Source organism: Bubalus bubalis, chromosome 4 (genome assembly GCF_019923935.1).
Source record: "Bubalus bubalis isolate 160015118507 breed Murrah chromosome 4, NDDB_SH_1, whole genome shotgun sequence".
NCBI classification, from domain to species: Eukaryota; Metazoa; Chordata; class Mammalia; order Artiodactyla; family Bovidae; genus Bubalus; species Bubalus bubalis.
In genome coordinates, this window is record NC_059160.1 from 19,755,817 (window position 1) to 19,781,678 (window position 25,862).

Genomic DNA, 25,862 nt, shown 5'->3' on the forward strand with positions numbered 1-25,862 from the left:
GTCTTCTCCAACACCACAGTTCAAAGCATCAATTCTTTGGTGCTCAGCTTTCTTCACAGTCCAACTCTCACATCCATACACGACCACTGGAAAAACCATAGCCTTGACTAGACGGACCTTTGTTGGCAAAGTAATGTCTCTGTTTTTTAATATGCTATCTAGGTTGGTCATAACTTTCCTTCCAAGGAGTAAGCATCTTTTAATTTCATGACTGCAATCACCATGTGCAGTGATTTTGGAGCCCCCCAAAAATAAAGCCAGCCATAAATTACCCATTAATTTAATCAGCTATTTCTTTGATTCATTAAAAATTTAACAAATTGTTCAGTTCTAAAAGTTCTACATAATTATTTTAAAATGTGATGTTAAAAATCTCACAGCAAGATAGAGTCTAGTCCAGCAATAAATTCTAAGCATTCACCTTACTGGGGAAAAAAAAAAAAAGTTCTGCTTTTGTTTCCTTTATTTTCTAATACACTGTTTTGGATTATTATTTTTTGGGGGGTCATTAATTACATAACATTGGCTTCTTCTAATTCTAATCCTCCAATTTTTTCCTTCATTTGACACTCCCATTTTTTTAAATTGTGAAATCACCTTAAATGTGATTTTTTCCCCACATTGTAGTAGCGTTACTCCAGAGTATTTTTTTTCATATTAAAATAAAATACAATATATCCAGTACCTACAAACAAGTTCTATTCTGTGGGTGTGTTCATAAGGCCAATTTGTTTGTAAGCCCAACAAAGTTAGCCTAAGTACCCAACTAACACTATTGGCGATGTATTACTGTACTGGCAGCAATAGGTTTAAAATACATTTCAGACAAATAATATTCAAAAAACAAACACAGTAAGTAGAGAAAATAATTGTAACCTTATAGTACATTACCTTGTAAAGTTCAGATGTCCAGTACAACAGCTGGCATACAGGGCCTGGCATCTAGTGAACAGGCGAGAAGAGCTATTGACTGGAGGAGGGAGAGGAGGTGGGAGATGGTAGAGCTGAAGGATTGTCAGCAATAGGAGATGGAAGGCAAACTGCAGCTTCACTCACAACTGATGTTGATGGCTCAGGTTCTGGTTCCTTGCTGGATTCAATTCTACCTTCCCTCTTGAAAAAACAATCCAGTGACGTCTGGGTTCTGGCTCTTTTTTTCCTCATCATAGCTGATGAGGTAGCACTGGATTGAGTTCTGAATGGCTGTGCAACCTTTGTGTCCTGTTCTATGTTTTGGTCTTGTGCCTCAAAAACTAACAGTGCCTCCGGAAATAAAGAAAATCCCCATGCCGTTTTCTGTGTTGTGAATCTCTTTAGTTCTTTAGTTACTTCTTCTTAATGTCTCTTCATCCTTTCTCTGGGCCTCCAATTCCATCAGGCCTTCAACATGGGTTCACATCTTTGAAAGTTTGCAACTTCAAGGTTTGTGTGTAGGAGAGTTCCTGTCATGTAAACTTAGCTCTTTTAAAATGAATAATTCAGTGATATTAAGCACATTCATAATGTTGTGCAACCACCATCTCTAGTTGTTTCAAAACATTTTAATCACCCCAAGAAAAACCCCATACCCATTAAGAAGTTGCTTTGGGCTTCCCTGGTGGCTTAGATGGCATGATAAAGAATCTGCCTGCAGTGTGGGAGACCAGGATTTTACCACTGGGTTGGGAAGACCCCCTGGAGTAGGGAATAGTAACCTACTCCAGTATTCTTGCCTGGGAAATCCCTTGGACAGAGGAGCCTGGTGGGTTACAGACCATGGGATCAGAAAAAGCTGGACACATCTGAGCAACTAACACTTCATTTCATTTTTCCCATTACACACCAGCACACCCAATCACCATCAAAACCCCATCTGTGTCTATGTCTACAGGTTGGCCTATTCTGGATAGTTCATACACATAGAATCATGACTGTGAACTTTGATGACAGGTTTCTTTTGCTTAGCACAATATTTTCAAGGGTCATACATGTTGTAGCCTATCAGTACTTCATTCTTCGTTATGGCTAAGTAATATCCAAACTTCATAATAATTTTTCATTTGTCTGCTTGGCACCACAGGTTTATTGATGGTTTAGCACCATTTTTAATGTCAGTTTCATGCCATAGTGTAGCAAGAGCAAAAAGTGAAAGCTGAACAGAAATATCAGAATCAGGAAAAGAAGACCCTTCCTCCTCAATATCCCTCCAATGTCTCCTAGTCACAAGTTTACCACAAGCTCACTTCAGGGAAAATAGCTTAGAATCCAGCCCACTAATACAGACCAAGCAATGAAAGTAAAGATTGTAGATAAAACACAGTAATCTGATAGCTGGCACAAGCTGAAAATGACTGCCTTCCTTCAGAAAGAAGGCCTCTCTGAGGATAAATTTTAATTATGAGCTAAGAGATTAAGGATATTTAGACTTCCTTGTCACCTCAACTCAGTGGTGAGTTGCATGTTTTATGCATGCTCTTTTATTTCCTTAGAACAAGAAACAACATCCTTTTAAAAACTTTTTGGCAGTGGAGGAGTGGAGGTCCTTATTCTTTTGAATATGCATTATTTACATATTTTTATAAATTGTTCTGCTAATTCTATTTTCTTAGGTGAAAATTATTTTGTTGATGGATACTGTAGACTTTATTTTATGTTGTTGGTCTTCCTTATACATTTGGTGATTTTGGACTATGAACTCATTTCCTGGAATGTGATGGCTTCCTTGGAGAAGCAATTTCATGATGGCCTGAGTCTTTGCCATGGAACAGGCTCAGTTAGGGGCCAGCACACTTCCTGATGCTTAACTTTGGCTTCTAGGCTCCCATCTGTGGTGTGATTTCTTCGTAGATCTCTACCATTTAACTAAAACTGTGAATTGCAGACTAATGTAAACACTTATTTGGCTTCTTTAAGAACTGTAACTCCATCACATCTTAAAATCATTGGTGAAAATAGGTGTTTCCTGTAACCTGAGGCATCCTGGAGAGAACTGGAGGCAGCCACTCTCCATTCTGTTGAGTAGAGCATACACAAGTAGAAAGTGAAAACAATCTGTGTTCATCATGTATAACTGACTACCATATCAGAAACATTTCAAAATGTCTTCAGGAGGCCAGGATCTAATACCAAAAATGAACGTACTTCTTCTATTAGTTTTCTACAAATAGAATAGAGCTAAAATAGAGCTCTGTTAAAATAAGATAATGTTGACTCATGAGCATGAAATATCAGAGCTCAAGAAAAAAACATATTTTTACAAAGAGACTATGTTGTGGAACTCTGTTACACTGGGCCTATAGGAAAAGTAGATTGCTTTGACCATGTTTGATATAGGTGATCATTCTGGAAAAAAAAAAAAAAATTTAGGTAACCTGGTCACCTTATCTTGTGACCAGAAAGTTGATGCAAAACAAAACCAAAAAGAATGTGGTGAGAAAATGCAAATACCTGAGTAAATACCAAAACAAGCCTGTTTCAATGAGATTAAAATGTATTTAATGAATTGGTGTCTATCAATAATCACATATTTTTTGTTAAGAAACGTTCCACATTTCAGCAGCAAAAAAAAGTGTTAGTCTCTCAGTCATGTCCAGCTCTTTGTGACCCCATGGACTGCAGCCTGCCAATCTCCTCTGTCCATGGAATTCTCCAGGTGAGAATTCTGGAGTGGGTTCCATTCTCTTCTCCGGGGGATCTTTCAACACAAGGATTGAACCCCAGTCTCCTGCATTGCAGGCTGATTCTTTACCATAGCTCCCTCTGAACACAGAGAAGACCTGCTCTCCCACCAAATGTGGATGATGATACCTGGTGGAACTCTGGGCAGGACGACGGGTCTCAGCTTAGCAGGCCCTCTACCCTGCTAAAGCCACATTGGCAGTGGTAGCAAAACTCAGAGTCTTAACTTCTATCCTCCTGGGAAGAGCTCACAGATTCTCAGTTCCACTTGCTTCCCATAAGCCCAGCTGTGTCATCCCTACACATGTTGATTGAGTGTACGTGTGGGTTAAGTACTGGTCCAGAGAAGCCTTGACCAACAACAGAACTGGAGTCCCAGCCCACAGTCCCAAAATCCGACAGCAAGAACAACAAAAACCATATAATTTAATTAAAACATGAGGAGAGGAAATGAATATACATTTTTAAAATTTTTATTTTATTTTTAAACTTTACAATATTGTATTAGTTTTGCCAAATATCGAAATGAATCCACCACAGGTATACCTGTGTTCCCCATCCTGAACCCTCCTCCCTCCCCACACCCTCCTTCTGGGTCGTCCTAGTGCACCAGCTGCAAGCATCCAGTATCGTGCATCGAGACAGTTAGCAGGAACATGAAAAGATGTTTTACATCACTAATCATCAGAGACAAAAATCAAAGCTACAATGTTAGATTGGACATTATAAAAAAGACAAGAGACAAGTTTTGGCAAGAATGTGTATAAAAGGGGACCCTTGTGCACTGCTGGTAAAAATTTAAATTGGTAAGCCACGATGGAAAACATTATAGACTTTCCTGAAAAAATTTCAAATAGAACTATCATATGACCAAGCAAGTTCCTCAACATCTTATAGCTTCTTCCACACATTATTATAATTTTACTTTATTATTGTATACTATTTCACTTTATGGACATATCAATTTTGCTTAGCAGCACTTCTATTGATTTATATTATGTTTTTTGTAGTTATAAATTCTATAAATTTAAATCTTTAATGAATATGAATAAATCTTACAAATAAATGCATAAATATATAAATAAATACATTTTAAAAGGTTAAGGTGTTTAATGTTACATCTTTAGAAAAAGCTGAGCAGACTGTTCATTCTTTCTGATGCCTCCTGTGAACCTGTCAAGCATTTGTGCTTCCAAATTGTCCAGCCAAGGAAGCAAAGGAAATAGACAGAATGCATCTTGCATTCTTCCTGTCCCCTGTCCCCTTCAGTCAAAGTTTGCTTTGTAAGGAATTAATTTCTTATGACAGTCGGGGTTCTTCAGGAAAACAGAACTAACAGAATGTGTGGAAGATTTACTTTGAAGAATTGGTTCATTTGATTATGTTGTTGTTTAGCCACTATGTTGTGTCTGACTCTTTGAGACCTGTAGCCTGCCAGTCTCTTCCATCCATGGGATTTCACAGGCAAGAAGACCGGAAGGGGTAGCCATTTCCTTCCTCAGGGGATCGTCCCAACCCAGGGATGCAACTCAGGTCCCCTGCATTGCAGGCAGCTCTTTACCACTGAGCCATCAGGGAAGCCCCTAAACATATAATATTTATACATATATGGAAAATTAATATATACAAGATTGCATAAAATTACACTAAGAAACTAACAAGGAAGACAAATATCATATGATTTCACTTACATGTAGAATCTAAAAAAAAAAAAGGCTACAAATGAACTTATAAAACAGAAATAGTGTCACAGATATTGAAAACAAATTAAAACAAGGGGATAAGGAGTCAAAGAGAAATGGAGGTAGGTAGAGAGGATATGTTATAAGTTACTATTTTCTACTTTTGTATACTCATGAGTACAGTGTAGTTAATGCTGTAAAAATTTAAAACATTTTGTTTATCAAACTCAATCATATATTCTGAGATTGGGTATCACATGGCTAATGGGTAGAAGTAACTATTTGTGATTTAATTAGAGTGGAATAAAGGGTAAACAAAAGATTGATATATAAAATACCAAAACCAAAATATTGATTTATGGGGATAACATTAATTTAGCACACTGTAACTTATAACATAAACACCAAGAATTAAAGTGTACAAAGAATTTTTTCAGTGTTTCTAATGTTTTAAAATATAGAGTCTATAATAAATATTATGCTTAGTAAACTTTTTTGGCGGGGCTGCTTGGATCTTACTGGCAGCATGAGGAATCTTCTATATGGGTTGTGGTATGTGGAATCCTGTTTGTTTTTTTTTCCTTGCCAGCTTCTGTGATGCCTTTCTTTTTTTTTTCTTTTCCTGCTTTTTGTGGTAAGATTTTGTTCTTTTAATTGGAGTAAAATCTCACATGCATCAACCAAAGATTTCACATGCTGTACAGCTGATTCACTTTGTTATAGAGCATGTGGAATTTTTAGTTGCTGCAAGTGGGAACTTTTGGCTCAGACAAGCCTGGGGAATCTTATAGTTTAAGCATGCAGGAAGCTAGTTCCCTGATCAGGGATTGAACCCAGACCTCCTGCATTGGGAGCAGAGTCTTAACCACTGGACAACCAGGTAAGTCCCTAGTCTTGGGAGTTTTAAAAATTTCCCTATATATGTGTCTTTTTAAAACAAAACATTTAATGAATGAGTTAATCTTTGGCTGCACTGGGTCTTCTTTGTTTTGCACTTTCTCTAGTTGCAGAGAGTGGCGGCTACTCTTCACTGAGAAGCACGGGCTTCTCATCGTAGTACCTTCTCATGTTGCGGAGGACAGATTCTTGGGCACTTGGGCTACAATAGTTGCTGCTCATGGACTCTGTAATCCAGGCTCAGTATTGTGGCACATGGGCTTAGCTGTTCCATGGCATGTGAAATAATCCTGGACCAGCGATTGAACCCATGTTCCTTGAATTCGCAGGCAGATGCTTATCCACCGTGCCACCAGGGAAGTCCAAAACAATTTTCCCCATACATTTGTAACTAATGGTAAGAGAATTTCAACTGTGTTAACCAATTAATAACATCAGTGATTAAACTCATTTTGCATGGCTTCAGTTATCATACTTATTTTTATAGTTCCATGTGTGCAAAGAAAGTGCTGTCTGTATATAGAAAGAGGCATTTATTCATATTGACTGGGTTCAAAACATAAATATCAACTCATATTATATAATACTTAATTTAGAATCATGCTCTTCCAAATCCCTGTATCATTCAAGTATGGCTTGTCTCCTTGCTGTTAACAACACTATAAACGAATATTGGTGATATTTTTGGAAGAGCAAGCAATAAAGCAGCAACTGTGCATAATTTATAATGCATCTCTTTGAGATGGTGTGTGAAATTCCCTAAAAAGGACTTGAAGAATTTAAGGACATGGAGACATTATTTGTTTGCTGCAAATCCATTTTCTATCTGTATAACGCCTGGCACTGCTAACTCCAAGGTCATTCAGATAGCCACATGTTGCATCTCCTGTGATGGCAAACCTAAAACCAAGCACAAAAATATTAAAAAAGCATAGGCTGGGCATCTACATTCATTCCTCCTCTGTATGCTTCAGCACCCCCACTGCAGTTACTGTTAATGTGAACAAAAGAAAAGTGAAAATCTGCTGTTCATAAGTCTTCTGAGTAAATATATATCATTTCTGTATTTAGTTCCTTTTATATTCTCAAAGTCTCTGCTGGAGTATCAGAAGATTATCACCATCCATCCCAAATCTAGTTATGTTGTTGACTAGGTATTTAACTAGTGCTTGCTGTGGTAGCCAAGTGAACTGTTGCCATGGGTGGTGATAAATGAAAATTTCACATATTGAGATATAGGGAAGTCATTCTGGTTTATACATGAATTAAGTTTTATGCTATTTAAAACAACCTATTTGTGGCCTATCAAGCATATGTTATACTTCTGCTTTAATTATTAAAGAAAAAGATACATTGACCAGAAGTAAAAATGTCCATGTTAGAAATAAAGATTAAATGTCCCTCTTCCTGAGACATCAATGCTGGTCTCCTTTGGTGATAAGACTCCCTTCCCAGGTGCTAGGGCCATACTGATCCGCTGTGTATGTGCTGGTCTATTCTTTTTTTTCTTCCTAGGGGAAACCTCAAAAAAATGTAACCCTGACTTGTTTAACGTTCTCTGTTCTGACAAGATGTAAAACTGGGCTAGAAACCCTGTTTCTCGGGAGCAGTTTCTCCGAGTAATCTAGGAAATGGTCTAGTTTAGTCCTCAACTTGGTTGAAGACTAAAAAACATTTTCTATTATTATTATTGATCATTTATTGATCTATTATTGATTATTTTCATTGCCAGTGGCCTTGAGTGAAGAATATTTTCAGTGCTCTCCTGACCTGTTTCATACATGTGTGAAAATAAAGTGTTTACTTACTAGTAAATTCTTAAAAGGGCTTAGTTTTGATTGAGGGAAGTGACTGCGCCCTTATATTCTATCTGCTCCAATGTAATGATTACATTCAAAACATCCCCACTGAAGCACTCACAATCCAAGAAATGTTACTAAGTTCCTCCCAGAGATAATTTATGGAGGATTCCCACTGGTTCCCTGACAACCTTCCTTTTAAGAATGAACGTAGCAAATGAAAGAGTGGACTGAGGGTCTGTGGATATCAATTCTTAGTGGCTTTCTAAGACTGTAGGACCCTCGTGTGCCTCAGCTGTTCTCTCTGCCTTTTAAGTAGGGAATTAGCACAGTTTAAGTCAGTGGGTGAAAGTGGAAGAACTATATCCAATGTTATCGTCATGAAAAAGTTTTCAGCTGAAATCATATTAAAGTTTTTCCAAAGGTGCAACTAATAAATGGAAGAGCATACAAAGGATTTCTATTTCTTAATTCATAACCTTTCCATGATATTAAATTTATTTTCTCATGAACACAATTCATACCCCAAACCACACGTGAATATAGTAGAAGAAAGTCTATAAACTTACGAGGCATTATATTTAGAGTTGTCTGTCCATTTCCAAACATGATGTGATGATTCTCTACTAAGGCCAATCCAATGGTCAGAATGGCCTTTGTATCTTATCAGGAAGTTCTATTATAAAACACAGAAAGCGAAAACACATGTCTCCTTCATTTAACCGTTGAGTCCTCTTCCCCTTAGACTTCTCTCTTTAAATGGCAGCCTAAATAATTGATAAGTTTAGAATCTGGTGGGAGACTAGTCCCCAGTTCTCAGCTTAAGTCACTCAAATATCTCTGATCCTAAATTACATTAAAGTGACCACACATCTCAGTTTGACTGAGAAAGTCCCAGGTTATAACTGTGGCACCAACGTATTATTAATATTGTCATTTTCACTCCCCAAAATGTCCTGATTTGGATGATAAATTACATAATTACCATATTTCTTTGTACAATGGGAGCAATACTTTTAACTAAAGGTTAACTATGAGGATACAAGAGAGAATGTGTCCAAATTGTCTCACAGGGTTCCAGGCAGAGAACATACCCAAGAAATATCAGGCACCAATATGCACTCCAAGTCCCCAAGTCTGCCTGGAATGGGATCCTTCCTCTTCTTTCAGCTGTCACCCTATGCAGCCTATAGCCTTCTCAGGGGCTAAATATTTAACAAAGAACATGATCCAAAAATATTTCTTACCAGCTCATCCTTAGTTTCAAACTGAGCAAGGACAGCTTCCAGTGAAGTACAGAATGTCTGACTGAATGTCCAGTTCCTTGTGTCTTCCGAAAAATAAAAACATTTACTTCCAAATCCTATCCATCCTTTTGAGCAGGGAACATATGGAACATGTGAGTCCAGCTCTCTCCTTCTCACTAGAAGTTGGACAAACACAGTGAATATAACAAATTTTCTCATCCCTTTCATCTATTTTTCCACTTACCATCCTGAGGTCAGTCTTTTTTTCTTTACGTATGTATGTATACACACATATATACACACATATGCATAAATGTTGCATAGTATATATATGTGAAAGTCACTCAGTCATGTCTGAATATGCAGTCCATGGAATTCTCCAGGCCAGTGGATCTACCCAACCCAGGGATTGAAGCCAGGTCTCCCGCACTGCAGGCAGATTCTTTACCGTCTGAGCCACCAGGGAAATTTCAAAATGAGGGGTTTGAAGAAAAACATGATCGAATATCAACTAGACTCTTGTACTTTTAGAACTTTTGGCATTTTGTTTTTCTTCACATCTGAGCAGGAGCTACTTTCAATTGGTAGACAGATTTTTAGAAATGCCTTCCATGCCCAAATGTGTTTGCTTTTCCCAATAAATAGCTTTCCGTTATATGTATTTTAGTACCATTCATTACATAATTTCCCTCATTATCATATTTTGCTTCCAGAAAGACATTCTCAAATGCCTGGCTATGTAATAAATACCCTCTATGGATGCTGCCCAATTCTCAGTTATGTGCAGAACTGCTGAGCTATAATGCATTGCCAACTAGTATTACTAATGCCTCTTAGGATGCTACTAGCCATAACGATTTATAAAGCACCAACTGCTAGTCAATATTTGGAAATTTGTTTGCATTTCACTGCTTCCCCAAACAACAGTGTTTTCTAAGATCATTTTCTTCTTTTGGTTTCTTGGAAAATGCAGTATTGAGATATGTGATCACTTGCTGAGTGCAAGCTAGTGGTAGTTGCTTTCCCTAAATGATTTTATTAGATCGAGAATTGCCTTGGAACAACATGTACTACAGAAACTAATATATGAATAAATGCATATATATTTTATATGGTGAACTTTTACCCAAGGTCAGTCTTGAAGTATGCGTTGTACATTCAATTGTCGCCTCCTGGAGTCATCACTAACAGTCTTATCTCAGGTGTAGAAGCCATCAGTCCACTGATCGTCAAGCAGAGAATCTGTGTACCTCACTTCCCAGGGGTCCATGGACACTAATTGTTATAAAGAAATCAGTTTCTGTAGCATTTAATTTCTGTAGTACTCTTTCCAAGCATCGTACAGATTTCCCTTTCCCCATAGCCTCTTTATATCTGTCCTTCTTCTCTTGACAAAAGAAAGGCAAATTCCTTACCTTTCCTAGATTTTACATCTCTTAAGGGTAAAAAAACTTCTAGTAGACAAAATATAGCATAGTTCAAATACTGATTTTAGTACCAAAAATACGATGTAGGGTTTCCAGAAGTTTTTTGTTTTATGTGAATTTCTGTCAAATATGTGTAAAAATATATGGGCCCTGATTAGATACTCTGTAACCAGCAATTTTCAGAGTATAGGCTATGGGAAGAATAGATGTTTTTGCTTCATAATCTCGCCTTTCCTCCCTTAGCCAACCTGATAGGAAATACTGTTGACTCAACTTTCAGAATAGACAGATTCCGATACCCTGTCCCACCTCCACTGTTATCACCAGGGCCAAGCCACTGTCCTATCTGGTGTGGATTTCTACAACTTTGTCCTAGTAGCTGTTCCTATGTCTAACTTTTCTTCTAACAATCTGTTCTCAATGTAATAGTCAAAATGATTATTCTACAATGAAATTCAGATCATGACATTCCTCTCCTACAATTTTTCTCATCTAGTTCCTCCCCATTGCACTCAGAACAAAATCCAAAATCTTTAACTGACTTATAATGCTGTGACTCCCAGCCCATTACTCTTCCTCATTCTCACCTTGCTTCAGCTGAAGAAGCTTCCTTACTGTTCCTCAAACCTATCAGGAGATTCCTTCTTTCATTTTGCTTGTTCCCACCATCTGGAATGCTTTCCTCACATAGCCAATGGCTCCTTCATCTCCCTCAAAAGTTTGCTGAAAAGTCATCCTCTCAAGGAGGCTAGCCTATACACTTGTACTCCTTGAGTGAATGAGTGAAAGTCGCTCAGTCATGTCCGACTCTTTGCGACCCCAATAACTATACAGTCCATGGAATTCTCCAGGTCAGAATACTGGAGTGGGTAGCAGTTCCCTTCTCCAGGGGATCTTCCCAACCCAGGGATTGAACCCAGTCTCCCATATTGCAGGCAGATTCTTTACAAGCTGAGCGACAAGGAAGCCCAAGAATACTGGAATGGGTAGCCTATCCCTTTTCTAGCAGATCTTCCCGACACAGGAATTGAACTGGGGTCTCCTGCATTGCAGGTGAATTCTTCACCACCTCTATCAGGAAAGCCCCTTGTACTCCTTACCCTGTTACTTTTTATTATAGTATTTGTGTCTTCCTGATAGAATAGGGGTTCACTGGCATGGGGATGTGTGTGTGTGTGTGTGTGTGTGTGCATGCTTTGTTTATGGTATACCATACCTCAAGCACTTCACACAGTGCCTGGTTCATAATGGAGCTCAATAAACATTTATTGACTATGTAAAAGTGCAAAGAGAAGGAAATGGCAACCCACTCCAGTGTTCTTGCCTCAAGAATCCCAGGGACAGGGGAGCCTGGTGGGCTGTCGTCTATGGGGTTGCACAGAGTCGGACACGACTGAAGCGACTTAGCAGCAAAAGTGCAAAGAACATTGTAAAGTTTAGAGAACACCCAACTTACCTGGGAAAAGAGAATAAAATAGCATTAGATTTGCAGCTAGGGATGCAATGAAGATGAAACAATAAAACTTGGCAGAAGTTACAAAAGATATAATTGGTAGGCATATCCTTTGGAGTATTCGTCCCAATTGGCTTGGCAGATAAAGAATTCCAAGTAATTTACCTATAAATGCAAATGTCAGAATCTCAATCTCATGGACATATTAGGGAGAAAAACTTGACTTGATTTAACACAGAATAAACCTGTAAAGTCAGCTGTACCTCACCTCTCCTATTGTCAACCTTCTTCACAAGAGATCAAAGTCCACAAATGATGGCCATGACCCAAAGGGGACTAGAGTAAGAGAAATTGAGTTTTTTCCCCTAGAGAATCTTCCAGTAATTGGAAGAACAGCTAGGGAAATAGTAAGAAACAAAAAGAGTAAAAATCAGGATGAAAAAAAAAATCCAGATTTACCTCCTTAAATGAGAAATCTGGTTAGAAGTACTGAGAAGAGCATTAGAAAATTAATCAGTGCAATTCATCATATTAACAGAATAAGAGAAGAGAAAGGATATGATCATCTCAATAAGTATAGACAAAATATGTGAAAAACATAATATTCATCCAAGATAACAAATTCCAACAAATTAGGAATTGAAGGACATAAACCGATACTTGTCATTTGCAGAAATAGTACAGCTAACAAGATATTTAATGGTGAAAAAGTGAACCCCTTCCACCAAAGGCCAGGAACAAGGAAAGGATGTCTGCTCTCACCAATCCAATTTAACATTTTACTAGAGGGTCTATCAATGCCAATGAGGCAAGAAAAGTACATAAAAAGCATAAAGATTAGAAAGAAGTGAAAGTGTTTCTAGAAGTCACATCCACTCACCTCCCAGTAGAAATATCAATTTGAAAATTATCTGCACATGAAAATACCTTCCCCAGAGCCAAGGATTCCAGGCACACCTACTCCCTGCCTCATCCCAGCTCCTTGTACTCCACCAATTCCAGGCAGATAATACAGCCTTAAAGTGATTGCCTCCAATGTGGGAGACCTGGGTTTGATCCCTGGGTCAGGAAGATCCCCTGGAGAAGGAAATGGTAACCCACTCCAGTATTCTTGCCTGGAGAATCCCATGGACAGAGAAGCCTGGTAGTCTACAGTCCACGGCGTCGCAAAGAATCAGACATGACTTAGTGACTTCACTGAATGCAGCCTCAGAGAGCTTCCACCCAGGGCTTCCTGTGGGCTCCTAGGAGCCCAGGCTCCTGTCTCCCCTCTGCACCTGCCAACTCCAGCAGTTCCAGGTGGGGCTCATGTGACACTTGGCTCCTGATGAACTCTTCGGGATCAGCCTCCCAAAACCCTTCCCTCAGGACTAGGCAGTCCAGAAAAGAGAGAGACCCATTCCTCTTGGGAAAAGGGGAGTAAAACAGCACCTGACTTCGCTACACCTCCCAGATCTGCCTTCCCCAGCATCACATCAGGCTTGATTCTGCAGGCTTACGTGACTCCCTGCAGGCTCCCACAAACCCAGGACCCCTCACCCCAGTGCTTGCCAGCTCCAGTGACCCAAGAGACACCAGCCTCCTGGCAGGCTCCTGGGAACCCAGACCTCCTTTCACCTCAAGGACTTCTGGCAAAGATATGGGCCTGAATGTGGTGGGGAACAGTGGGCAGGCCCTGGAGATCAGACTCTCAGACTTAGCTTTGTATCTATCATTTCTCTGTGGCCCTGCAAATGTTTATTCACCCAACTTCCCCTTTTTTCACGTCCATGTCAATGACCTTCTGCCCCTTTGCAACCCAAGCCGCCACCCCCAACATCTTTTGTCTTTAGCTGGAGATGGTATTTCATGTGAAGTTTTTGGCCATTTTGACCAGTTACTCAGTTTTCCTGAATCTATCCCATGTATATTTGTTAGCCAACTTTTCTTTGATTTTCTCTTGTTATCTATGTCAAATCAACTGAATTCTTAAACCAACCAGAAAAGCAAAGGAAAATTTCTCATCTCCTATGGTTTGTCTCTTCTTGTCTCCCTCTAAATTCGAATGCCTTATATTATACTCTGAACAAAATAACCAATTTTCTAATTTGAAAAATAGTGTTAGGGATTATCTCACAGAAGAACAGAGAAATGAACCATAATACTGGTCTATTGGTTTTAACTTTAGTTTTATGTTCTAGAAAACTTAGTTAACTTACAGAAACTGTTTAAATTAAAAAAAATAATAATAATAGCTTTCACACTTGCACTGCTCAAATAGTTTCAGCTACATAAGCCCTTGGTTTAGCTAGTAAACATTAAAGCTCTTTAAGAATTTTCTTTTTGATTAAGCGTGAACCCTGTGTTTCAGGAAATTCAATATCGTCTTGTCCTTGATAAAAAAGTAAAATTCAGAGAAAGGGAGAAGGAAAGAAAGATGGAAATGCATGTTTTTACCAGAAAATAGATGTTCAGTAAAAGGTATTCTTTCTGCTGGGCTGAAGTACAAACATGCATGAGATACACTCTTTCTCTTTCTCATCAAATTTCTTATAAACTAAAAATGTTAAAGCATTTTCTGGTGGATGGCTTTAGCATCCTATTCCCAAACCCACACATTTGTTCTCTAAATTATAAAGTAGGATCTGTATATCAATATTCCCAGTTTGGGGGCAACTTTTATTTTAGTCAATAATTATTCATGGTTTTAATAAACAAAAGTCTCTTTAGGGAACAGGAGAAGGAAATGGCAACCCACTCCAGTGTTCTTGCCTGGAGAATCCCAGGGATGGGGGAGCCTTGTGGGTTGCTGTCTATGGGATCTCTCAGAGTCAGACACAACTGAAGCGACTTAGCAGCAGCAAGAAATTAATTCTCAGCTAATATCAACTGGGGAGAGTAGAAGGAGGTTATAATTATTTTTTGTAATGCAGGGATGTTGAAATAACAACATTAACTATATTAACTAATTTATTAACTATATTAATCTAGTATTAACTAGATACTATATTTCAACAAATACTTTTAATAATAAATCACTATGTTGAATTAATACTGATGCGCTCACTAAATCAAAACTGTTATACTTATGGCTGATTCATGTTGATTTTTGGCAGAAATCAACACAATATTATAAAGCAATTATCCTTCAGTTAAAAATAAATTAATTAAAAAAAAACCGTTTAACTAAAATGGTTAGGTTTAAAAGATGCTCATATTTTTTATGTTCACTATTGAAAATCTCTGGTAAGACACATTATATAAACTACTTTGGTATTGTACTCTAAATAGGATGACATAAAGCTTGGCCATATAAGATCCACTATAATCAAATGAATAGAGAATGAAAGACAGAGAGAACACAAAAGTAAAGCAGACCCCATGAGACATAAAGAGGAAGACAGACAGAGAGGGAGAGACAAGAGAAAATTATCTGGACACAAAATAGGCCTCAATTGATTTTAGCTGAAACATTTAATGATCTCACTGAAAAATCACATTTACCCTTTACCCCAAAAGGAAACTTTGCAGGGCATTTTTGTGACCAAGGGAAGGAAAGTATACTTTTGTATTTACTTAGAATTTTTTTTGAAGAAAATTGACTTTTATTCCTATTTCTTTCAGAAAAAGTGACAGTATCATTCAAGGCCCAGGTGAAAAGTAACTTCACAATTATGCCATCACCAACTCCCTAAGTTTCATTAAATATCTTCTCACTCTAATCACATCAAGTTATAGTAACTCATTTGTCTGTCCCTGAGATGATGAAGCCCTGAAATCAGGGTCTAAATGTAATTTGTCTTTGTAGCTCTATGTCTAACAAATAGCAGGCTCTAAACATGTGATTAAGGCAATGGCACCCTCCTCCAGTGCTCTTGCCTGGAAAATCCCATGGATGGAGGAGCCTGGAAGGCTTCAGTCCATGGGGTCGTTGAGGGTCAGACACGACTGAGCAACTTCACTTTCACTTTTCACTTTCATGCAGTGGAGAAGGAAACGGCAACCCGCTCCAGTGTGATTGCCTTGAGAATCCCAGGGACGGGGGAGCCTGGTGGGCTGCCATCTATGGGGTCGCACAGAGTCAGACACGACTGAAGCGACTTAGCAGCAGCAGCAGCAGCAAACATGCGATTACTAGATTCAATCACACTACAGCAAAGGTGCCATAGTTAGTTTTTTAAAGCATATATATGTATTTATTCTTTTAAAAATTCTTTTCTCATTTAGGTTGTTACATAATATTGAACACACCTCCCTGTGCTATACAGTAGGTTTGGGCAACTTTTACTAGTATATGTATTACCAAATGTTGGTGTCTGCTTATCATTACTCTGAGATATAATCGTCTGTTATTTAATATCATAATGTGACTTGCCAGAGTGCAAATTGCCAGCAACCTGGAGAAAATATAAAGACTAATAAAATAAACCCAAAGAGCATTTTTCTATTAACCTCCCGTAATGTAATTCGTGTGAAATATTTAAGTAACATAAACAGTAGCGTAATAACTAATATAACACTAACCTGTCCTCTCAGCCACCTCTAGACTTTCAAACCATCTCTCCTTCTGGAGAGGTGAACTGTGAGGTACTGATATTCCTCAAGTGCAATTTCTATCCTGTCGGTAGTCAGTGGAATAAGAATTATTCCCCTCCCCAGCTCCCATTTTACTTTGTCAAAGTTTATCAATTTTCACTTACCAGATCGCCCCTCTTCCATGTTTTCTTTGGAGATAGAGTCTCTCTGAAACATTTTCAAAGTCTCCGTCACAGTAATGTCTCTATTTAATTAAAAGCATATGGCACTGTTTCATAAGTAGTTGCAAAAACAGGAAGTGAGAAGTGAAAGCAGTAAACTCACATCCAGTACGTGAGCTGCAACAAGATAAGTCAAGTTCACAAGAGTTTTAGATGTATAAAATGCAAAGTGCTTTTAACTTAGACAATCTACTCCACAATCTTCTTTCCCTGTCAAAATGTCAAAATAACATGGACCAGATTTATTTTCTTGCCTGAATCAAAAAGGTTAAATAAAACGTGCAGAAAAAAATTCCTTTCCATCACTGGGCACCAATCAATGAAGGGCAGTGATCCTTTGGTGAGACCTGGAATTGCTTCGGTTTACTTCACAGACATAGATTTGTTAGTCAGTCAGTCAGTTCAGTTGCTCAGTCGTGTTGACTCTTTGCGACCCCATGAACTGCAGCACACCAGGCCTCCCTGTCCATCACTAACTCCCAGAGTTTACCCAAACTCATGTCCATTGAGCAGGTGATGCCATCTAACCATCTCATCCTCTGTCTTCCCCTTCTTCTCCTGCCTTAAATCTTTCCCAACATCAGGGTCTTTTCAGAAGAGTCAGCTCTTCACATCAGGTGGCCAAAATATTGGAGTTTCAGCTTCAACATCAGTCCTTCCAATGAACACCCAGGACTGATCTCCTTTAGGATGGACTGGTTGGATCTCCTTGCAGTCCAAGGGACTCTCAAGAGCCTTCTCCAACACCACAGTTCAAAAGCATCAATTCTTCTGCACTCAGTTTTCTTTATAAGTCCAACTCTCACATCCATACATGACTACTGGAAAAACCATTGCCTTGACTAGACAGACGTTTGTTGACAAAGTAATGTCTCTGCTTTTGAATATGCTGTCTAGGTTGGTCATAACTTTCCTTCCAAGGAGTAAGCGTCTTTTAATTTCATGGCTGCAATCCCCATCTGCAGTGATTTTGGAGCCCCGAAAAATAAAGTCAGCTACTGTTTCCACTATTTGCCATGAAGTGATGAGACCGGATGCCATGATCTGAATGTTGAGCTTAAAAAAGGTTACCATATCTGGAAAAAAAAAAAAAGTTACCATATCTGGTTGAATTCACAGAATCACTGAATAAAATAGCTGAGATTTGTACACAAATTTGTTTCTCTGCTAAAGTCCTATTTAATCTAATGTTATACTGCCTCTCAGTGGTATAAATGTATATTCACAGGCACCTGTAAATCAATAGTTAGGTATTTCCATTCTTAGGTCTTTGGAAATACTGAAGATCTATTTACTTGTTTACTAGCAATTTTCCTGCATCCAAGGATGCTGTTTTTTTTTTTATTATTTACATCTCTTTGAATCTGTATAATTTTATGCTTAAGACACACAACAAGCAGTTAATTATATGAAATTTAACATATATAGTGATTATATTGTCTAAGTCATTGTATCCTAAAAGTTATTAAACTATTATTATTATTCATTTTACTTTACTAGTAAAATGAATGACTCTCACAGAGTCTATATTACTTGGCAGCTTCACACAGCTACCATTGGCCAACCAATACTCACATTCTCTTGTTCATTCTCAAAGCCGATCTTTGTAACTATGAATTACGCTTCTACCATAGTTTTCCCCAATTAGAATTTTTGTCAAGGCTTTAATCTTGCACTGCATGTTTACAGCTTTTCCAACATAATATCTTCTGCATGACCACAAGCATCAGATCATTTGAAATCAATCCTTGAGTAATACCCTGTTCAGGTACTCATTTGTGTAAACACAACAAATAAATATCTGATCATTGTCTACCATCTATAACTGTACACTTTTTCACAAGACATAAACAAAAATTTGTGTTCAAATATGCGTTGATTTTGCTACTCCTCTCCTGACATTGGTGGTAAAAAACAGTGGTGAAAAAATTCTTCTCTAGGTGCTTTAAGGTCTAAATCCAAACCACACCTTTAGAAGTGAAGTAAAGTGAAAGTCACTCTATCGTGTCCGACTCTTCGCAGCCCCATGGACTATATAGTGCGTGGAATTCTCTAGGCCAGAATACTGTAGTGGGTTGGCTTTCCCTTCTCCAGGGGTCTTCCCAACCCAGGGATTGAATCCAGGTCTCCTACATTGCAGGCGGATTCTTTACCAGCTGAGCCACAAGGAAGTCTTAAACTGCTATGCAATAGAATAGTCATTAATCACATTTGAGTATTAAAATTTAAATCAATTATAATTAAATAAAAAATTAAAATCTAGCCACATTTCAAGTGCTCACAGCTCCATGTGGCTAGTGGCTACAATTGTGGTCGCACTGATGTGGAATATTTCCACCACTGTAGAAAGTTGATTCAAAAGTGCTGATCTAGAATAAAAATCATAGTTTTCTTCCAGATGTTGAACAAAAGGAACTCCAGCTAACTTGCTTTTAAACACTGAACCATATGTAGCTCAATACATTTTATAGTAATTAGAAACATTAGCCTTCTTCAGTATGTGTGCTTGTAAAATGTATAGATGTTAAGATCCAAGTGAAGAAAGACTGTACAATGAATCTGTGGGATTAATATTTTTCATAGTTTTCTTTCACCATCTTTTTGATGTCCAAAGACTCTGTAGTATTGTGTGTGTGTGTGTTAGTCGCTCAGTCCTGTCCAACTCTGCAATCCCATGGACTGTTAAGATCCAAGTGAAGCAAGACTGTACAATGAATTTGTAGGATTAGGAATTTTCAGAATTTTCTTTCACTATCTTTTTGATATCCAAAGATTCTGTAGTATTTCCCCTTTTTTATTTCTCATATTACTGATTTGTATCTTCTCTCCGTTTTCCTCAGTTCGCTTGAGGTTTATCAATTGTATTTATTTCTGCTGAAGAACCAGCTTTGTTTTATAGAGGCTTATCAACTTTATTGATCTTTTTCAAGGTGCCAGCTTTCGATTGCATTGTCTCTATTAATTTCTACTGTTCAATTTCATTTCTTTTCACTTTGCATTTTCCCTTCTTTTTCTAGTATACTATGGTTAAAGCTTAGATATTTGTTTTTAGATATTTATTCTTTTTGAATATGTGCATTCAATGTAGTAAACTTTCCTCTAAACACTTATTTTACCCTATGTCACAAATTCTTAAGTTACATTTTCATTTAGTTAAAAATATTTTAAAATTTTTCTTGAAATGTCCTCTTTGACTCATGTATTGTTTAGAAATATGTTGTTAAATCTCCTGTATTTAGGATTTTCTAGTTCTATTTCTATGTAGCCATCTGATTCTAGTTTAATTCCACTATGGCCTGAGCGCATACATTATATGATTTCTATTCTTTTAATTTTTTAAGCTATAATTTTTCAGAATGTGGTCTAGTATGGCAAATATTCAAAATAACCTCAAGACAAATGTATATTCTGCTGTCATTAAATAAAGTAGCTTATAAATGTCAATTATTTTGTATACAGTTGATTGATGGTGCTGTTAGTACAACTGTGTAGTGATTTTCTGCCGGATGGGTCTGCCCATTTCTGATTTGTATCTTCAGAGGGTTACAGAAGTCTTCAGCCATAATAGCGAATTCACCTGTCTCTCCTAGCAGTTCTATCAGGTTCTACCTTACATCTTGACACTGTTGTTGGGTTCACATACAAAACAATTGTCTTCTTGAAGAATTAATTGTTTTATGATTATGTAATGTCCTTCTTTCTCCCTGATAAGTTTGATTGTTTAGAAGTTGCTCTGCATGAAATTATTTCCAAGTGCTTCATAGGGTTTTGGTTTAATATTAATACCCCCAAACTACTATCAACTCAATGTTACAATAAAACATTAAAAAAAATGAAATTAATATAGTGTAGCTACTCCAGCTTTCTTTTGATTAGTATTCACAAGGAATATCTTTCTCCATTGGTTTCCTTTTTCCTTTTTTGACTACATATATCTTCATCTTTAAAATGGATTTTTTATAGAAAATACAAAATTGGATCTTGTTTTTGTTTCACTCTGACAATTTGTTTTAGCTGGTATATTTAAACTATTGACATGAAGATGATTATTTAAACAGAGAATTAATATCTGCCATGTTTGTTAATGTTTTCCATTTGTTGCTATTGTTCTTTGTTTCCATTTTATCTTATACTTTTTAAGCCTTAGGTAGTTTTAGTTGGGCAGCTTAGATTATTGCATTTTCTCTCCTATCTTGTATCCATTGCACTTCTTTCTTTTTAAAAAAATATTTTTAGTGATTGCCCTGAAGCTTGTAATACAAAATTACAACTAGCTCAAATATGCTTTCAATTAATACTGTAAACCTCAAAAGAATAGTGCAATATCTTATAATAACAAAATAATCCTAATTATACTCTTGTCCCTTACATTGTTACTGTCATTCATTCCACTTATGCATAAACTACACGAATCTAATACAGTCATTATTTTGAAACTAGCTATTACCAGTGAGATCAATTAAGAATAGGAAAAATACATTTAAAATTTTCTCATTTATTCCTCAAAGTAGATTCTAGTTTCAGACCTGTATCTCTTTCCTTACCTCTTTCTGCAGCTGCTGCTGCTGCTAAGTCGCTTCAGTTTGTGCAACCCCATAGAGAGCAGCCCACCAGGCTCCCCCATCCCTGGGATTCTCCAGGCAAGAACACTGGGAGTGTGTTGCCATTTCCTTCTCCAATGCATGAAAGTGAAAAGTGAAAGTGAAGTTGCTCAGTCATCTCCGACTCCTAGCGACCCCACGGACTGCAGGCTACAGGCTCTTCCATCCATGGGATTTTCCAGGCAAGAGTACTGGAGTTGGGTGCCATCGCCTTCTCCTACCTCTTTCTAGTCCTTCCTTATTTTAACATACTTATAAGGAAGGTCTCCTGGCTACAAATTCCCTGAAGGTTTCTTTTTCTGGAAAAAATCTTTATTTTGCCCTTCACTTTGAAGGTGATTTCATAGAATATAGAATTCTAGGTTGGTAATTTTTTTTCTCTCAACAATTTGAACATTTCACTCCACTCTGCTTATATACCCGGCTTCTTAGATAACAAAAGGTGGCAAAGTAATTTTTTTTCTTCTTGCTTCTTTTCAAATTTTTTCTCAATTTTTGTTTGATTTTCTGCAGTTTGACTATGATATACCCAGATGTATTTGATGGAGGTGTGTGTGCGTGTGCGGATTTACACTGCTTGGTTTTCTCCGAGCTTCCTAGATCTGTACTTTATTGTTTGATATTAATTTGGGGTAAATTCTCAGTCCGTTTCTTAAAATATTGCTTCTACTTCTTTCCTCTCCTTTTGGTGTCCCCATTACATGTTACACTTTTAGTAGTTATTCCACAGTTCTTGGATATTGTTTTGGGTTTTCTTTTCTTTTTTTTTTTTCAATTGTTTTGTTTTAACTTTTCAGTTTTGGATGTTTCTGTTGCTATGACCTAAACTCAGAGATTCTCTCCTCAGCCATGTCTAATCTATTAATGAGATCATCAGACACTGTATTTTTGTAAGTGTTTTTGATTCTCTGACATTTCTTTTTTTCCTTTCTTATAATTTCTATGTTCTCCTTACACTACCTATTTATTCTTCATGGTGTCTATATTTTGCATTGGAGTCATTAGCATGTCAGTCAGAGTTTTTAAAAAGTTTCCAGTGTGATAATTCTAATATTTCTGCCATATCTAAGTTCTGATACTTTTCAAACTGTGCTTAACTTTTTGCTTTTGTTTTCTGTGCTTAATCATGTATGACCCTCTGCAGTGCCATGGGCTATAGCCTACCAGGCTCCTCTACCCATGGAATTTTTCAGGCAAGAATACTGGGGCAGGGTGCCATTGCCTACCTCAGGGGATCTTCCCCACCCAGGGATTGAACCTGCATCTCTTGCATCTCCTGCATTGGCAGGGGGCTTCTTTACCACTAGCACCACCTGAGTGAATGAAAACTGTGTTGTAATAGATATATTTGATCTTTACCTCTGATTCCTGGCAAGGAGCTTCAAAAATCATTATAATTTTGTCCATTTCTTGAGTCATAGAAGAAGTAACTTTGTTATGCTGGTGATCACTCATTGTGAAGGTTCTGTATAGTTTCAAGGGAGTGTCTGGTCACCAGAAAAAACCATCACCATGTGATTCATTTCAGTTCAGTCGCTCAGTTGTGTCCTACTCTGCGGCCCCATGAATCACAGCAAGCCATGTGATTAGAGGGTAGCAAATTCCTGCACTCCCCTTGTCCACAGACACACCAGCTGTGCATGCCTACACCCGACTCTAATGTACCAAAGACACTGAGACCTAAATTTATAGCGGAACATTGCCCACATTCCAGATTGGCGATTAGTTGATGCACTTCCAAGAAATATCCAAATAACACTACAAGGGTTCTGAAAACTGAACTGGAACCAGAGCCCACAGAAGGCCTGAACCTATCCAGAGTGATTGCTCAAACCAAATATTTGGATATGCTCCACACGTTTAAACAAAGAGTCTCCTAACAAAATGTTTATTAAAAATGTCCAGAAGACATTTCAAAATTATTCAGCATACGAATAGCCATGAGAATTTGGACTTGCATGGAGAAAGACAATCAACAGAAGCTGTGCTGATGTGACACAGATGTTGGAATTAATCTAGCAAATATTTTAAGCAGATTTATAAAGATACTCAAAATACCAAAGGAATGAAGAAATAAATGCAGTCATTTAACAAGAATTAGAAATCATCTTTTTCCTCCTCTGAATTGCCTTCTATATAAATTGATTGCTACTTTTATCAAGGATAAAGAAAATTTTCCATCCTAAATTATGATACCTCAATTTTCTCCAACAGGTAGAAGTCACTTTTTTCACTTAGTAAATCATCAAACAAAATCTTAATACATGACTTTTAATTTCAATCTCATATATATGTGTGTGTATATATATATACACACACACATTTCTCTTTCTATATGGCATCTAATGTAAGATATTTTATTTGAATTTTCTCCTATATTTTTATCTGGAATTGTTCACTTTTTTAAATTAGTAAATATCTTTTACTTGCCTTTTAATGTTTTCTCTCCTGTGAGCTTCCATGATAAGTTTTATACTTTATTTCACAATAATAATATGCTGCATCTGTGTAACACTTTACAGTATGTATTTTTCCCACTGAAATTAATCATTCCATTGTCAGTCATAAATTTTACCTGTTTCCATTCTCTTACCTCTTTCTCTTAATAGTTCCCCTTCATTACCTGTGAGAACAAGAATTTCCATATCTGCTTATTCTTAAACAAATTATAAACACATTTACAATTTATAAATTATAGCACTCTTTCAAGTTCTCTCATCCTTGAAAACTCTGTAGCTGTGAACCACTTTCCCTGTGTAGACACTAGAGTCTTATCAGTAGCATTATTTTATCACCTCAATTCTCACCCTCATTCCTTACAGCCCAAATTCTTACCTCGTTTTGCAATTCACACAGTTGGAAAACATCTTTCTCTACCATATTTATATCAGGCATTTTACCTCCAGCTTTTATTAGAGAACTAAGACTACAGTCAACCGTTGGAGGCCAGAACTTCCTGAGTAACTGAAAATGTCAAGCTAAACTAATTTGGATAGTGAAAGATTCACACAGTGAACCACACATTTTTAGTCAGAAGGCCACTTTCCACAAACACACACAGAAGATTGGGCTTTGTATGAATGTTTAAAAAGACAATGAAGCTATTTCATGAATAATACTTTAATTGCAAGACAATGGATTTCAAACTAATCACCATGATTAAGTCCAGTTACAACACATCAGCTTGCAAATATATTACACAGTTATTGACTATATTCCCTGCACTGCACGTTTGATACTTATAACTCATTTATTTTGTAACTGGAGGTTTTGGTTCTCACTCTTCCTCACCTATTTCTTTCCCTCTGCTCCCCCCACTCCTTCCTGGCAAACACGTATTTGTTCTTTGCATCTATAACTATATATACACAGTATAAAATTTTTGAACTGCTATATTGTACATTCGAAGTTAATTTTGTAAATCTACTATTCTTTAGTAAGGAAGAAAAGGAAATGGTGCTCAAGAGGACATGGGAGTTATTTACTGAAGCAAGGTCACTGGGTACAGCAATAAAGATAGGAGTGATGTGGTGAGGGCTGCTTTTATTCACTTTTGTCGAGTGATAGACAAAACTAGATTTGACTGCACTTAAATGCTGAGAGAATGTATTTTCTTTAAAATACATTTCCTGAAAGAAGCAGTGGACATTCTAGGTTATGCTTGTATCTGAAAAAGATGAAACATAGAAATGAAAAGAAGTTAATATTGATAATGTTACCGAAACTCTGCCTGTGTTCTCTGTTGCTGAATAGAAACACAGAGTCAGGTTTTGCCTGAAGTAGAAAAGAGTAATTTTTATTGTGCTGCCAGGCAAAGGGGACCACAGAGGGCTAATGCACTCAAGACTGTGTGACCCACCCGGGAGTGGGATAGTGAGGAGTTTTATAGTGTTCAAGGAGCAATGTGTCACCAACTCATGGACATTTTTGGATTGGTTGGCATCAAGGTGACCTTTCAAGCATCATTAATTTTCCGGTTTCAACCAGTCTAGAGTCTATGTTCTCATGGTCAGCAGTTTTCATTTGGAGCTGGTCTGCTTCTTGTAAAAATAACTTAGCAACGTGTGTCATGCCTTCATGTATTTCAGAGAAATAGGAGTTCAGTGATTCTGCTATGTGGTTGAATTATAATCTAAGTTGTTACCAGTTCCCCAGCCCAATAGCTAGTCTTTGTTTCTACATCTTCACGTTTCTCTCTTCAGCGAGGGGTGCTGGGAAAACTGGTCAACTCCATGTAAAAGAGTGAAACTAGAACACTTCCTAACACCACACACAAAAATAAACTCAAAATGGATGAAAGACCTAAATGTAAGACAAAAAACTATAAAACTCTTAGAGGAAAACATGGATAGAACATTCTTCA

General features: G+C 37.4%; 1 protein-coding gene and 1 long non-coding RNA gene across 3 annotated transcripts; both read right to left on the minus strand.

Annotated features, from left to right (window-relative positions):
* Positions 1 to 4,786: 4,786 nt before the first annotated feature.
* LOC102402803 (C-type lectin domain family 2 member D11) lies at positions 4,787 to 17,378 on the minus strand. 2 transcript variants are annotated; one of them, XM_006059772.4, is made up of 5 exons: positions 16,842 to 17,375; positions 12,166 to 12,327; positions 9,283 to 9,458; positions 8,605 to 8,711; positions 4,787 to 7,136 (listed from the first exon to the last, which is right to left on the minus strand). In XM_006059772.4, exons 1-5 carry the CDS (start codon positions 16,891 to 16,893, stop codon positions 7,016 to 7,018), a joined length of 618 nt encoding a protein of 205 aa, XP_006059834.2. In that variant the 5' UTR covers positions 16,894 to 17,375; the 3' UTR covers positions 4,787 to 7,015. The 2 variants fall into 2 exon arrangements, with proteins under 2 accessions (XP_006059834.2, XP_025138993.1); XM_025283208.3 differs by lacking the exon at positions 12,166 to 12,327 and having other exon boundaries at positions 16,842 to 17,378.
* Positions 17,379 to 17,913: 535 nt separating this feature from the next.
* Positions 17,914 to 25,816, minus strand: LOC123333200. Its single transcript, XR_006550382.2, has 3 exons — positions 24,335 to 25,816; positions 24,093 to 24,122; positions 17,914 to 17,974 (listed from the first exon to the last, which is right to left on the minus strand). It is a non-coding gene; the product is annotated as an uncharacterized LOC123333200 (long non-coding RNA).
* Between the last annotated feature and the right edge of the window lie 46 nt (positions 25,817 to 25,862).